The following is a 16,774-nucleotide window of genomic DNA, read 5'->3' as shown; positions in this document are numbered from 1 at the left end:
TCAAAGCAGGCCTGTCTGCTAAGCTCATGCAGGTAACTTCAAGCGTGCCCAGGACGACTCTTACCTCGAAAGGAAAGGGAAGGTGGTAGAAAGGCAGTGCCTACCTGCCACGCCCATCAAATGCAGGGTTCTATTTGGGTTCAGGAAATAAGAGCAGGGGGCTTAGTCAAGCAAAAATGAAGGAGCCAGTGAAAAAGACCTCACTGGGCTCATTGCAACAATGGCTACCCGGGACACAGATGTGGCTGTCCTGCTCATAGGCAGGCCCCCTGCTCCGAGGAATCGGGACAGCATTGGCAAGGATTCCACTGTCCATGGTGTGGGATGCAACGTGTAGAACTCATGTTCGACTCGAGAGCTTTTCAGGCCAGGGTCCACCAATTAGAAAAGGAAACCAAATGAAAAGGCCAACCTGTAGGGGCTGATTAGACTAAGTTAGCAGGCCAGCTCCTGAAGAACCCCCATCCTGCTGTGATGAATGGAGTCAGGCAGGCCCAGCAAACTGCATGCACAACCAGCGCACACCAGGGCAGCCAGGGAAAGCAACTCAGAACTTCCAAGAGCCCTTCTGCTTCCATCTCCACTGAGCTCATTCCAGAGAACACATTTGTTTCTCCCTTACAGATTTCACTTTTTGGCAAAAACATATCCATACCTGCAATGTTAATTAGCAAAACTTACTAGCAAAGACACCACTGACAAATGTAGTGAGTTCTGAACAACGCTTTAACATCCACTGACTGCAGAGGCCGTTAAAACCAAGACTGGACTTCAACCAACATGGTGATGATTTGATTGTAGAGCGGGGTGAGCAACGTTTGTGGAAAGGCATGGTGAAGCTTGGTGCACCAAGAAAGCTGGAGCTACGTACTCACCAGGTAGTCATGTTAATTTAACACTTTCAAAAATACAAATGTATTTACAGAACTTTTCCAAAAGTAAGCATCTCGAGTGTCATGTAGTCAAATGATGCCCAGAGCTGTGGTTTTTACATAATAAAAATTATTTTCCATAATGCTGCAACCTCACCACGAGTTGCTGATTAGCAGAAAGTGAGACTCTAGAGCTTGGAAAAGATGCTAAGCCCATATCATTGCAAGCCAGGAAAGCATTCTTGGGCATTGGCATGGCCAATGCTCAGAAGTAGTGCTGAGCACATTCTTGCTGCCACCTGAACACAAGTAGGCAGTGCAGGGACACACACTGAAAACCCACAGCTTCTGAGCTTGCCTAAATCCAAATAATCGCTCACCGAAGACAAGGAATGCTGTACACGTTGTCTCCCAAGGGAAGGGACAGTTAAGTCTGGGCCATGTTGGCTGTGAAAAGGCACCACTTAGCACAGGAGTCAGGAGGAGAGTTGGAAGGGATGGTGTTACCTGTGGGGATGGGGTCGGGGAGGGCACAAAAGACCAGGGAATACCATGCCCCCATACCCTGCCTTTGGATGAACTTCATCCAAAGTGTATAAAGAGCTTTCCCATACATGTTCTCACTTGTGCTTGCCCCCAGGCCCAGGAGACGGCGGGAGAGAGGACTGGCACATCTCCTGAGCTACTCTGATCCTCCAGGGCGAAAGCTATCACTCTAGCCCACAGGCATTTCTGTCCACTGTGCCCATCTGGCTGGGCACTGATGATCTTACAGGGACAGAGGGCCTGCCACTTCTCGAGGCTGACAACAGATGAGCTGAGGCCCATTTATTGTAGTACTATAGCTTTTCTTTGCCTTTCCGATTTTCAGAAAAGCCCTTCAGTGGGTGGTTTTCCCCCCTCTGTCTTGGAACAAGAAATATGGTATTTGCTGTCCTCTTCTTGTCTCTTTCCTTCCCACCTGTAAGGGTCACTGCTTCTCACGACAGACACAAAAACAAAGCCAAGTCAAGCCATTGGAATGGCTGACCTCCGAGGTTCCTTTCTCCTCTGGCATTCTCAGATTCTCAATAATTGTGTGACCCTGTCCAATCTTCAAGCGCCAGACCCCAAGTATGGCACGAACATAGACACAATCAAATCAGGATTTGAATATTTTAAAGCCGAAGGCAGACAAATGAGATGAAAAGCATCACACCAAGGGGGGTCTGTGGGAAGATCACCTTCAAACCAAAGTTGCCAAAGCCTTTGCTCAGACCTCCTCTGGATACACCAGCAGCAGCAGCAGCAGCAGCAGCAACAGCAGGTGTGGCCGGAGTCCTTTCCTACCAAGGGCCCTGCTCCATGCAGTGCAGAGGGTTAGGTGACCAGTCTCAGTTCACAGACCCAGCAGAAGGTCCAGCAGATGGGATGAAGGGGGAAGACAGTAAGGAGAAGGAAGAGGATTGTCTAGGGCTGAGGGTAAAGTAGGCACCCTGTCCCAACTGGCTTGCCAGCCCTAACCCTCACCCACCCGTCAGTTTCTAGTGAGCAGAACAGAGCCAGCCCATTACTGGCTGACTGCATCTGCGTCCTCAAGGCCCGCTCCCTACTGCTGCTCTATTAGGCCGGGGACTTAAAGAGTTCTCACTGGAGTCCATGAGGGACCTCATCACTTTTTCTCCCCCTCAGCCAATTTCTAATTTAGACCTGCCTGAAATCTCTGGTTTGTCAGCATCTCTATTTTCCAAGTTTGCAAAATTTGCTTCTGTGCTTTGACTTTGTCAGTTAGCTAGAGTGGCACTTCTTGGCTCATGTGGGATTTGGGGGGGGGGTGGGGGGGGGAGTTGCATTTTGCATCAGACTAATCTTTTAAAAGCCATGTTGCGTTTTGTACTTTTTAAGAGTGGCTTGAGCTTCACATCCCCAGCATCTATATGTTATTTCTGTATTATGGATTGGAGGCTGCTGGCTTCATTCTGTCACCCTTTGCTTCCCATCAGAGCAGAGACCACACACACATGCACACTCAGGAAGGCCCTTACATGGTGGGCACTAGGGCAGCCACCATTCAAGAGTACCCACTAGATCAGATCAAACAATGATGGGGCCACAGTGCTAGGGCCACAATGAACAAGTGAGGCTCTCAGAGGCACCTTCCCCTTTCGACAGCACGCCAGCACCTGGGAGAATGTGGGGTCCTGGAGAGCACAGTCTGCGACTGCTGGGCTGGGTGACACCAGATGATGTAATCCTGCTCACTGACCTCAGATGGATTTTGTTACGCTCACAGAACCTGTACAGAAGCAAGCCCAAGTCTCTACAAACCCTTCTCCTCTCTTTGAAGGCACCCTCATGACCCTGCCCAGAAGTCTGCACCCAAGAGCTTGCCAGGGCAGATTTCAATAGGATCCTCTTAGTAGGTGATCTCTGGAAAACTTTGTACAATGACTTATATTTAGAGGCATTTACAATGTAAGAGACTTATTACCTTGAAAGGAATAATAACACCAAGACAGACCATCATGCTGTGGACCATGCTGTCCTAGCACTCACTGTGCCAGGCTCTAAGTACTGTGTTTGTTGACTCATTTAAATACTCTCGGCAACACTTTGCCCCGGGTACTATTATTATCCTGACTTTACAGGTGAAGAAACGGAGGCAGAGACATTACATGGCCTGCTGAGGTCACCATGCCAGAACAAGGGAGAGCCAGGGAGTCTGACTCCAAATTCATAATCACTATTCAAAATTGCCAATAGTTCTGTTCTATTTTTCATTTAGCGTTTTCAGACACATCTGGGATCACTTAATGCAGACTTTCCATAATATTACTTTCTATCAAAGAAGCAATTGATTCTGTCCTTCAATTAGAAAAAGTAAATGTGTGAGAGGTGCCTGGGTGGCTCAGTCAGTTAAGTGTCTGACTCTTGGTTTTGGCTAGGGTCATGGTCTTAGAGTCATGGGACTGAGCCCCATGTGGGGCTCTGCACTCAGTGGGGAGTCTGCTTGGGATTCTCTCCTGCCTTTCCCCCCTCCCTAGCTCATGCACTAAATAAATGATTCATAAAATAAATGGATTTTTTAAAAAAAAATAGAAGGCAAATGTTTGTAACAAATGAATCACTAGTGAAGCTTTAACATTCTACATCAAGAATCATTAATTCAAGAGTTAGTCTCACTACAAACAGCAGACTGTACAGCTTTTTGCCGTAAAATCCAAGGCTCACTTACATTTCACCATACCTCCTGCAGCCACATGTCTCGATGTACCATTATAGGGATAGAAATTTTAGGAAATCATCTTCCTCAGTCTAGAATATCCACAGTGCAGGAGTTAGCACTGACCAATTTCTTATTTAAAAAGTAATGTAGACTACTTATATATACATTCCAATATATATTCCTTATACACTTCAACATATTCTCATGTTGTCTAACTTAATATTACATCATGGTGAAGAACATGAGCTCTGGGTAAGACTGATCAGGATTAAAATCTTGGTGCCACCACATGAGCTAGATTTTTTGACTGAGGTCAAGCCCCTTAACCCCTGTATCCCACTGATGTGCTGTGGGATACAGGAGAAAAGGGCCAAAGGAACTGTGGGTGAGGTGAGGCAGAAAATACTGTTTGTTACCAAGAAGTAGCAGGAACAATTTGTAAGGCTAGGCTATTGATTTCAGGAACCCCTTGAGAACTAAGCCTGTTTTCTTCTCGAATTTCCTACGGCCTCCAACTATGCTAAGACTATTCATTACACACTGGCACTGCCAACGCAGAAGAAAACACGTACACATGTGTCAACGGCAATCACTGTTCGTGAGCAAGGTTGTTACCGGCCACATGACTTGCAACCACACAGTGCTTCCACACTGTGACTCCACCTGTGAAATAAAGTAATCTAGAAAGCTTGGCCACTCGGGGAAGAAGTTTCGACAGTGGCAGCCACAGGCATGGTTTCTCTTTGAAAAGCTCACCGTTCCCACAGGAGGCTACAATGATGTCGGCATTCAACAGCAGTCCCAGAGCACTGATGAAGATGATCGGACACCTCTAGCCCTCATCAACAGAACGACTCGAGTTACCTTCTCAGGCAACACAGCCTTTACACACACACTCATCCATCACGCTTGGAGCTGGATGGGGCTTCTTTCATTAACTTTTAGGGAGCATATTACTAACTAAAACTAAACTAGAACTAAAAATCAGGTTTGATTTTACAACTAGAACTAAAAATCAGGTTTAATTTTACTGCAGCATTTCCATCGAGATGATAAAGCAGAAAAACACAAAGAAGGCTTGCCCGTAGACAAAGATGACAGCCCTGAGGAGTCACCTGTAATTGGTGGTAAGGCTGAGTGTTCAAATCGATCCGAGTGTTGGCTGCTTTGGAAGTACAGCTGATCCTTGAACAACGCAGGTCTAAGCTGTGCATGGCCACTTACATGGGACCTTTTTACAATTAAAGTACTATAAATGCATTTTCTCTTAAGATTTTTTAAAATGAAAAAAAAAGATTTTCTTAAAATGTTCTCTTATCTTCATACAAAATATATTAATTCACTATGTTATCAGTAAGGCTTCCAGTAAACTGTAGGCTATTACTAGTTAAGTAGTTATACATGGATTTTTGACTGCACAAGGAGGGGTTGGTGCCCCTAATTCCTGCACTTGATGTTTGAGGTCAACTGGAATTTATTCATTCTTTTACTACATACTCCAGATAGCTCTTTTAAAATGAACAAAAAGTTTCTTAAAATAAAAATCACACACACACACACACACACACACACACGTTTCATTGTGTCTCTTGGAAATCCAACAGCTCAGAGTGGGGTCCCCAGGTTACATAGTAAAACTTTTGGATTAAAGGCTAAGCAACTCCCTTTTAGGTCGGCAGCTAATCTCAGCAGGAAGCACTTCTATGACCTAGAAGAGAAGGCTCATACGACAAATCTGCTCTGTGGAGCCCTGACAAATCAAGTCTAATTGATTTGTGGCTTAACAGGAATGGAGCCAGACATTTCTCCAGACTAGATTCCACTGTGAAAAAGATCACATTTAATACAAAATAAATGTGCTAATCCAGGGACAGCACATTCACTTGATATAAATCATAAAATTACAAAATTAGGTAAAGATTCTCCATGTCTCCACTTGTCTCAAATGGATTTTCAAGCCAATTTTAGCTTAGGATAAGAATTTTTCCTAATGGGAACAAAATCCTCCATTAACCACACCAAACATTCTTAAATGCATTCTGAAAGTTGTTACAAGTTGAGGATTTAAGGCACAATCACAATATGCAAATATCTAAAAGAGATGAGGGTTCTGTTCATTTTAGGATTTCACAGGAGCCCTAAGTGCCAACATTTTTTATCAGAATCCCTCAGGAAGAAGTCCGCCCTGAGGAATTGGTGACTTACAGACAGAGCTAGAGTAGTAGGAAACTTTTTTCCTTTCTTCTAAGCCATGACCTCCAGGAAGTTCAAGAGTCAAGTTTTACACCTGATAACAGCATCATGTTCCCTCCTCCTTCATTTTCACTGATCTTGTTTTTCTCTCTTTCTGTTCATATTTTATTGCCATTGCTGTGTAAGTCTTATTTTGGTATCATGCTTCAAGTTCTTTTGGGAAGGAGGCCAGGTATAAATACATTACAAATACAGACCAAAAAAAAAAAAAAAAGAAAAAAAAGAACCCAAAAAACAAACAAAAAAACCCCAAGCAAAAAAAGTAATTACTTTTAGGATATACAAGAGAGCATCTACGCCTTCACAGCATACCTTAATAAAAAAGCAGTATTTCAGAATTACCCTAATAGATACCCAGGATTGACACTACCATGCCTGAGCTCATTAAGTCCCCAATTCCCTGATTTTACCAAGAGCAGACCTATTTCCTGAGTACAACCATAATTATCGTCATCAGTCCCCACTCTGGTGGGGAACAGCCCCAAGGCTAAGTTGTATGTGCTTAGCTCTGTGACCCTAGATAAGTCATTAACATTTGATTACCTTAGTTTCCTCCTTCATAATAAGAAGGCAAATAATTCTCCTACACTACAAAACTCATTATAATTAGGTAAACAGAGACTTGTTCTTAAAAGTAAAAGTACAGTATAAACGGAAGATATTACTATCTTACACATTAGAAATCTAATGAGCTTAAGAACTTTACATTCATGGCAAAAATTTTTCATTCCAAATTCGTAATAGTTTCTTTGGCAACATCACAGAGACAGAGAAGTTATATAAATGCTCAGCAATGCAAACACCAGATAATGAAAGAAAGCATTTCTGTACATAAACATTATTTATGCCTATTTTCATTTTTTACATTAAGATGTAAACATCCCATTATCCAAAAGAGCAGTGAAAAAAGCCAAAACAAAAACAAAAAACAAATTAAGCCTTTAAAGACAGCTGGTGAATTTTAAAATGTCCCTGCTGAATGCTCCAAACACCAAACACTATAATTCAATAATTCAATAATAAGAACCAAACTGAACCAAACTGGTAAGCGAGCCATAAAGTGTCAATATATAGTAATACTCCATCCAATATATAGAATGCTCCATCTTCTTGGTTAGCTGGCTATTTACAAGAGAACTCTTCTTGTTTTAACCACTAGTTCAGAAAAAGATTTCTAAACTGAACCACTTCACTTTCCTGGCTCAGTAAAAAGTACAAAATAACAAACATACATCAACTTGATTTTGCTGATTTAATATCATGTAGTATATCTTGGGTAGCTCTCGGAATATACATACTTTCTGTGCAGTTTTGCTAGAGGCAGAAAACTGAAATGGAATTTCCTGTTTTAAATAAATCCCTGATATTACAAGTTTATTGTCTTCTTTTGCCTCATTCTCCTAAAAGGGGAGTGCAGCAAAAACTTCTAGTTAAGCAAGGTTTTACAGGCGCAGATATACCTACATGTATGGGTTCAGACAAACATGGCAGTTCAACAACTTTACCCCTCTGGACTATTCTGCTTAATAAATACACCCAGTACCATGAATTATACGTAACAGGTCCATTATTTTCTGGATATCAAATTTCAGTACCTTATATATATACTTTTATAATATTTTCTTTAAAAAACAAATAATTAATGAAGGTACCTTCCAAAACCAGGAGAGTTGGCAGATTTTGTTAGTGGAATCAAACTGTGCTTCCTATATTATTAATTCATAACTGCTTGAACGTTTATTATTATCAAAAAGCAAACAAGTTCTCTAAGATACTAGGTGCTGAACTCTTCAAAGCCACAAAATAGAAAGAGCTGCTGGGAGAAGCCACCTTCTTATTCTTAGCACAGGTCACTGTTTCCAGAGAGTACGACCCACACCACTGGCGGCACACAAGGGGATTTTAGGCAGTATACAACACAGAAGTAAATAATGCAGAATCACAGTGAAAATGTCATTTCCTTACAGTTTTATCCTTCTGATAATGCCACAGAGAGAGCCCCATTTTCATACTGGGTAAGATCTCTCTCACTGCAACAACAGCAGGCTTCGGAGATTCAGAGCCTTGGTGGGGGAGGGGCGGCGGCATTAGTATCTAGTTAGAATTTAATAACATTTTTTGTTTTATTTTGTAGTTAACTCATGGTAAATTGATGCTGGTTTTCCTCTTGGAGTAGAGATCAGTTTGTCTTTAAACTATTTTAAGATTTAAAAGATAAATACTAAAAATAATAGTATATGTTAATACTCAAGATTGAAGTCTGGGGAATGATGGCTATAATCTAACAAATTCCATGTTTAAAAAGTGATTTCAGGGGCGCCTGGGTGGCTCAGTGGGTTAAAGCCTCTGCCTTCAGCTCAGGTCATGATCCCAGGATCGAGCCCCACATCAGGCTCTCTGCTCGGCAGGGAGCCTGCTTCCCTTCCTCTCTCTCTGCCTGCGTCTCTGGCTGCTTGTGATCTGTCTGTCAAATAAATAAATAAAATCTTGAAAAAAAAAACCTTAAAAAAAAAAAAAGTGATTTCAAAAGAAACTACAGACATGGTCTAGGAAGGAAACGTATGTTACTGTGTTCTCAATACTTGTGATGTTCTAGAGATAAGCTCAAAAGAAGCCTTTTCCTATATCAAGTGATTTCCAGAGTTAGGATTCAAGCAAAAAATATAAAAGGAAAAAGAACCAATTCCACCCATCCTGGACTTCATAAACTCAGGGTACTTTAAGTGTGCAAATAATGTGATATTTAGCAAGTTGTTTTAAACACAAACTCCACGGCATGTTTTTATTTGGGCTATACTCTGCCTCACAAAGGCGAACCCAGACTGTAGAGTTCCCGCTTGGTCCTCAGAGCATGTACCACACACATTTTTTGATCGAACTCTCCAGAAGGATTCAGGACCGCTGGCCAGGTCTCCAAATGGATTCTGACTGTTCTTCCACGGTCGTGGCCCTGGAGAGAGAAGCCTCCTCCTCCTCTGAATAATAATCCTGCGACTAACGGGAGGAGTTTGCCTAGCAGGTGCTACACGCTCCCAGGCATGCCATGCGGACTTAAAACAAAAAGGATAGCTGGCGAGAAAGAAAGCAGAGCTCCTCGAGTGTGGTGAACAGTTTCTTCATCACAGTGGCAGTTAAGATATGCTCCCTCCTTTTCCCCCGGAGGCCAGGGCAGTATGTCTGAAGGATGGGGTCAGACATCGTAATCAGGAGCCTTGCTCTGGGCTTGCCTTAGCCAGATCTGCAGTGTAACAAACGCTCCCACAGTCACGTGAAAGAAAAGCTGCCACAGGTTGCGCAGTTCATAGAGATACATGTTGCACAGACAGATTAAACCAAAAGTCAAAAAAGATTTGACATTCCGCCAGCCGGTGTAGTAGACAAGTAAATAACACTGTTCAAAATATAAAATGAAAGATGATTAGGGTTACAAGAAAAGAAATAGATGCCGCTACTATAAAATTTTAACAGGCCACAGAGTAAAATACAAGAGTGGAATAAGAGTATTTTTCACCTACAGATAAGATAATGTAACCTCTTTAAGACATTCAGCTATGAAAGCGCTATAGCTTAAAAGGAAAACAGATTTTTCCTTTTATGTTTGTCATTTGTCAAAAGATACATTTTGTATCATATTTTAAAACAGAGTTACAACTGTATGACTCCCTTGCAAAGAGGCTGAGCACATTGCACATTCCTCAAGGTGCCAGGCAACTGTGAAGCACTCAGGGCCTGAGGGGATTCCATCTCTCATTCTCACCAGAATTCTCACCAGAAAAGTACAAAATACCTCAAACAAACCACAGCAAAATGGACTCTTACACAACCTGAATCTGCATATTAAGGAAATCCACAAATATTTACTGCTTTCCCATTAAGTGCAAGGAACTAGTAAGTAAAGTAGAGCATCTAAGCGAACATTTGAGGTAGAATTCATTCAACAGATGTTTATTGAGGGCCAGCTACAAACTAAGCATTGCTCTTTAGTTTCAAGTAATGAAATAAAGCCCTTGCTCACATAGAACTTAAATTCTAATGGAGGGAGAAAGATTATATATACAAAAGATCATGTTATGTATATAAAATACCAAATAGTTATGTCTTAAAAGATGGAACAGGGGGACAGAGAATGTAATAAGTGCTATTTTAGAAAACAGAATAAAGAAATTACCCCCACAAACCACAAATCCTGGCAGTCACCTTTTCCTGCTTTATTTTTCTCCACAATATAAACATACTTTACAAATGTGCTTGTTTTGTCTGTCATATATATTCTTCCAATAGGATCTAAGCTTCATGACAGGAGAGATTTTTGACTTGTTATCCAGAATAGTGCCTGGCACATAGTAAGTGCTCAATAAAAATTTGTTGAATGAACTGTTTTCTAGATGATGCCTAAATTCACAATCTGTTAAATACAGGAATTATATGTGATTACAAAGTCTTAAGAAAGATGCAGAAATTGTGAAATTCTATCCAGGTGTCAGGAGAGGAAGGACTTTAAGGTGTTTGCAACAATGCAGAAAGAATATGGAAATGTTCTATTAAATCTTTATATTTCTTTAAAAAAAATTTTTTTAAAGATTTTATTTATTTATTTGACAGACAAAGATCACAAGTAGGCAGAGAGAGAGAGGAAGGGAAGCAGGCTCCCCACCCAGCAAAGAGCCCGACGCGGGGCTCAATCCCAGGACCCTGGGATCAGGACTGGAGCCAAAGGCAGAGGCTTTAACCCACTGAGCCACCCAGGTGCCCCAAATCTTTTTATTTCTTATCAAATTAGGACTTCACTTACTTATAAAGAAGACTGCTATCCAAGCAAAATGAACTGTAAGTACTTATTTTATTTGAGTGGTTTTCACTGTGTAAAAAAAGTTGAAAAAGTAATTTTTCCTTTTGAAATAATTCTAGACCTAGAGAAGAGTTGTAAAAATCACAGAGTTCTTGTACATCATTCACCCTGCTCCCCCTAATGTTATCTTGTTGCATAACCACAGTATAATCATCAAACCACAAAATTAACATTGATACAATACTGTAGACTAACCTACAGACTTTATTGGAATTTTGCCAGTTGTCCCTTTAAGGCCCTTCTTCTGGTCCTGAATCCAATCCAGGATTGCCTCTTGCATTTAGCTGTCATATCTCTTCAAATCTGTTATAGCTCAAGTCTCTTTTTTCATGACCTTGACAGTCTAAAGAGTATCAATCAGTTATTTTGTAGAATCTCCTTTAATTTTGGTTTGCCTGACACTGTCTCAAGACTGAGGTGAGGACATGCAGTTTGGGCTAGAATACCACAGAGGTAATGTGCAATATGTCTTAAAATTGGTGATGTTAACTTTGATCTCTTGGTAAGCTGGTGTCTGACAGGTTTCTCCACTGTGAAGTTACTATTTTTCCCTTTGTAGTTAGTAAACTGTCTTGTGGGAGGAGAAATAAAGACATTCTCGGGTAAAAGACTAACAGAATTTGACACCTACAGATGCACCCTAAAAGAATGGCTAAAGAAAGTACCTAAGCAGAAAGGAAACAATAAAAGAAGAAACCCTGGAACACTGAGAATGCAAAAAGAACAGCCAGCAAAATAATATAATAGGTTCTCCTTCTCCTCTTGAGATTTCTAAATTGTTTGATGACTGAAGTAAACATTTGTAACACTGTCTGATGCGGTTCTAAATATAGGGAGAGGAAATATTTAAGACAATTCTATTATAAACAGAGGGAGGCAAAGGGACATAAAAGGAAATACGATTTCTATGTTTCATTTGAACTAGTAAAATGACAACACCAAAAAACTGAAAAGTATGTATAACGCAATACCTAGAGCATTTTAAAACCATACAAAGAGGGGAGAGGGGTACATGGGTGGCTCAGTCTGTTAAGCATTCCACTCTTGCTTCTGACTCAGGTCATGATCTCAGGGTCGTGAGATCAAGCCCACATCCCTGCTTCGGATTCTTTCTCCCTCTCCCTTTGCCCCTTCTCCCAATCTTGCATGCATGTGCATTCTCTCTCTCCAAAAAAAAAAAAAAGAAAAAAGAAACAAAAACAAAAAAAAAACACAAAACCATGCTAAGAAATAAACTCAAAAACACTACAGATAAATCAAAATGGAGTTTTATAAAATGTTCAAGTAACCCATAGAAAGATAGGAAAAAGAAAATATAAAAATGAAAAACAGCAAACAAAAAATAAGATGGCAAACTTAAGCCCTAATGTATCGATGCTACAGTAAATGTAATGGCCTAAACACAATAATTAAAAAACAGAGATTGGCAGAGTGGATTAAAAACAGCTTTTAAATCTACCAGAAACTCACTTCAAATGATACAAGCAAGGTGAAAGTAAAAAGATGGAGAATATAATATGCGAACATTAATCAGAAGAAAGCAGAAATGGCTATATTAAATATAAATAAATATAGATAAATATAAAAATATTATAAAAAATGGCTAGAGAGGGTTATCATTATATAAGACATATAATAATGATATATTATTATAAATAGATCAGTCCACCAAGAGGGCAATAATCCTAAATGTGAATGAGCCAAACAACAGAGTTAAATGTGCAAAGCAAAATATGCAAAGCAAAAATTGATAAAACTGAAATGAGAAATATACCAAACCACAATTAAGAGTTAAAAACTTCAATACTCTTCTTTCAACTGATAGAACTAGACAAAATCAACAAGGATACAGAAAAACTGAGGCCCATCAACCACCGTGATCTAACTGACATTTATAGAGCACGAAATCAGCTACAGTAGAATATACATTCTGTTTAAGTGCTCATGGAATATATACCAAGACAGCCCATATTCTGAGCCACAGAATAAATCTCAAAAATTTAAAAGAACTGAAATCAAAGAGTGTTTTCCAACCACAATGGAATCAAACTAGAAATCAATAATGGAAAGAAAACTGGGATAGTTCCAAACTCTTGGAAGCAAAACACAATTCCAAATAACCATAATCCATAGGTCAAAGAGGAAACCACAAGTAAAAAAAATTTTAAATACACTGAGATAAATGAAAATAAAAATGCAACATACCAGCCAATGGAAAGAGCCCAAATAACCACTGACTGATGACTGGATAAAGATGACATGGGGGGGGTGTGTGTGTGTGTGTGTGTGTATACCATTACATAAACATATATATAATGGAATATTACTCATCCATAAAAAAGAACGAAATCTTATCATTTACGACAACATGGATGGAGCCAGAAAGTATTATGCAAAGCAAAATAAGTCAGTTAGAGAAAGACAAACACCATATGATCTCACTCATATGTAGAATTTAATAAACAAAACAGAAGAAATGGGGAGGGGGGAAGACAGGCAAATCAGGAAACAGACTCTTAATCACAGAGAACAAACTGAGGGTTGCTGGAAGGGAGGTGGGCAGAGGGATGGGTGAAGCAGGTGATGGGTATTAAGGAGGGCACTTGTGATGAGCACTGGGTGTTCTATTTAAGTGATGAATCACTAAATTCTACACCTGAAACTAATATTATACTATGTTAACTATCTGAAATTTAATAAAAACTTAAAAAATAAAAATTTTAATAAAAAGTAAGATGAAGGGACCCCTAGGTGGCTCAGTCAGTTAAGCGGCTTCATTTGGCTCAGATCATTATCCCAGTGTCCTGGGGTCGAGTCCCACATTGGGTTCCTTGCTCCATGGGGAGCCTGCTTCTCCCTCTGCCTGCCACTCTGCCTGCCTATGCGCTCTCTCCCTCACTCTAACAAATAAAAAAAATACTTAAAAAAATAAGATGAAAAAATGCAACATATCAAAATCTATGGGACACAGATAATAAAATGCTCAGAGAGAAAGGCATAACGCTAAAAGTATATATTACAAAAGAGAAAATTCTCAATAATCAAAGCTCCCATCTCAAGAACTTAGAAAAAGAGCCAAATTAACCCAAAGCAAGCATGAAGAAGGAAATAATAAGGAGAAATCAATAAAACTGAATATATGAAAAAAACAACAAAACAAAGAGCAGGTTCTTGAAAAGATTGATGAAATTAACAGGTAAGTCTGACCAATATGAAGAATGAAATAGAGAATATCATTACGGATCATACAAACAGCGAAGAGATAGTAAGAGGATGCTACAATCAACTCTACACATGTAAAGTTGGTAAGATGAAATAGGTCACTTCTTTGTAAAATACAAACTATCATAATCCATATATTATGAGAAAGAGAATTTGAATAATTGTGTAACTCTTAAGAAAATGGAACTTAATACAGATTATATAGTCACGGTAATCAATACTACGTGGTACTGGCACAGAGACTGACACATAGATCAATAAAACTCAGACTCTCACAAATATGTCCAACTGATATTTTTTTTTTAAAGATTTTATTTATTTATTTGACAGACAGAGATTACAAGTAGACAGAGAGGCAGGCAGAGAGAGGAAGGGAAGCAGGCTCCCTGCTGGGCAGAGAGCCCGATGCGGGGCTCGATCCCAGGACCCTGGGATCATGACCTGAGCCGAAAGCAGAGGCTTTAACCCACTGAGCCACCCAGGCACCCCCCAACTGATATTTGACAAAGATGCAAAAGTAATTCAGGAGAGAGAAAAAAGCCTTTTCAAAAAATGGAGCAATTGGCTATTCATCCACAAGCAAACAAAACACAACACAAAACCAAAAACACAAAAACAAACCCTCCAATCTAATCATCTAAGTCTCACATTTCATACAATCTTAAACAAAATTTAATTAAAAATGGATCATGAACTTAAATGTAAAACATAAAACTGAAACTTTCAGAAGAAAACAAAGAATCTTCAGGGTCCAGGATTAGGCAAAGAGTATTAGACTTGAATCAATGGAATTATAATAGTGGATGGTGACAGATGGTAGCTACATCGTGGTGAGCACAGCCTAGAGTATAAATTTGTGGAATCACTATGTTGTACACCTCAAACTAATTAACTATGTGTCAACTATACTTCAATTTAAAAAAAAGTTCTTAGACCTGCTACCATAAATATTTTTCCATAAAAGAAAGAACTGATAAAATGAACTTTATCAAAATTAAAACTTTTGCTCTGCAAAAGACCTGGTTAAGAGGATGAAAAGACAAGCTACTGACTGGAATAAGACACTTGGAAATTACATTTCTGACACAGGGCTGATGGCTAGAACTCTCAAACCTGACAGTAAAAACCAAATGATCCAAGTAGAAAATAGGCAAAGACATGAAAAGATATTTCACCCAAGAGGACACATCGATAACAAATAAGTACCTGAAACAATGTTCAACATCATTAGCCATTACGGAAATGCAAATTAAAACCAATACAAGGGATCACTACACATTTGTCAGAATGGCTAAAATAAAAGACAGTGATAACAACAAATGCTGGAGAGGATGTGGAGAAACAGGATCACTCATAACAATGCTGATGTGAGTGATGTAAAATGTAAAAATGTAAATGTGAAATGGAATGCCACTCTGGAGAACTGTGTCTGTCTCAATAAAACTAAGCATGCAACTACTATAAGACCTAGCAATTGTACTTCTAAGCATTTATCTCAGAGAAATGAAGACTTATGTTCTCAGAGAATCCTATACATGAATGTTTATAGCAGTCCTATACATGAATGTTTATAGCAGTTTTATTCATAATAGCCCAAAACTGGAATCAACCCGGATGTCCTTCAGTGGGTGAATAATTAAACAAATTGTGGTACATTCATAACCTGGAATACCATTCAACAACAAAAAGGCACAAACATTGATATATGTGACAACCCGGAAAATTCTCCAGAGAATTGTACTGAGCAAAATAACATGAATCACTAAATATTCATACTATATATGGTTCCCTTTATATAACATTACTTAAAATGAGGAAATTATAGAAATGGAGAACACATTAGTGGTTGCCAGAGATGAAGGGGCAGGAGAGAAGTGGATGTGGCTCTAAAAGGGCAACCAAAGGGGTGCTTGTGGTGATATGAATGCTCTGTATCTGCCCACACTGACATCAATATCCTCGCTGAGATAATGTATCATAGTTGTACAAGATGGTACTACTGGGGGAAACTCAGGTAAAGGTTATATATCTCTCTCACAGCAATTACAATTAACTCAAATAAAAAGTTTAATAGGAAAAACAACTTTATACTCACGTATGTATCTGCAACTTATTTTATAGACAACTAATATACATATATACGCATGCACATACAAAAAGAGAATGAGATACAGAAAGTGTTGCAGAATGTTAATAATTTGGCGGCTCTCAGTGTGCTAGTCTTTCAACTTTTCTGGAAGTCTGAGAGTTTTCAAAATAAAGCACTGAGAGGAAAAAGAAGTCTCTGGTTTCTAGATCTTTTGATTTCCTCTTTCAAATGTTCCATAGCAAGATTACTCCTATCTGGTGGAGTTCTGTGGGTCCTTACCTGCC

At 39.6% G+C, this 16,774-nt stretch overlaps 1 protein-coding gene across 3 annotated transcripts in view; it reads right to left on the bottom strand.

Annotated features, from left to right (window-relative positions):
- SEC22A (SEC22 homolog A, vesicle trafficking protein) overlaps nt 1-16,774 on the bottom strand; it is a 75,722-nt gene that overhangs the window by 1,757 nt on the left and 57,191 nt on the right. Inside the window, exon 7 of one of the 3 annotated variants that reach the window (XM_046002132.1) lies at nt 8,849-9,721. The exons of the other annotated variants lie outside the window; for them this stretch is intronic. Coding sequence (XP_045858088.1) covers nt 9,521-9,721 — 201 coding nt within the window. The 3' untranslated portion in view covers nt 8,849-9,520. Of the gene's footprint in view, nt 1-8,848; nt 9,722-16,774 lie in introns of those variants that run through there. 3 annotated transcript variants of the gene reach the window in all.

Source organism: Meles meles, chromosome 4, assembly GCF_922984935.1.
Source record: "Meles meles chromosome 4, mMelMel3.1 paternal haplotype, whole genome shotgun sequence".
NCBI classification, from domain to species: Eukaryota; Metazoa; Chordata; class Mammalia; order Carnivora; family Mustelidae; genus Meles; species Meles meles.
Note: the sequence above shows the minus strand (reverse complement) of the source record. Positions and strands in the feature narration are given on the sequence as shown.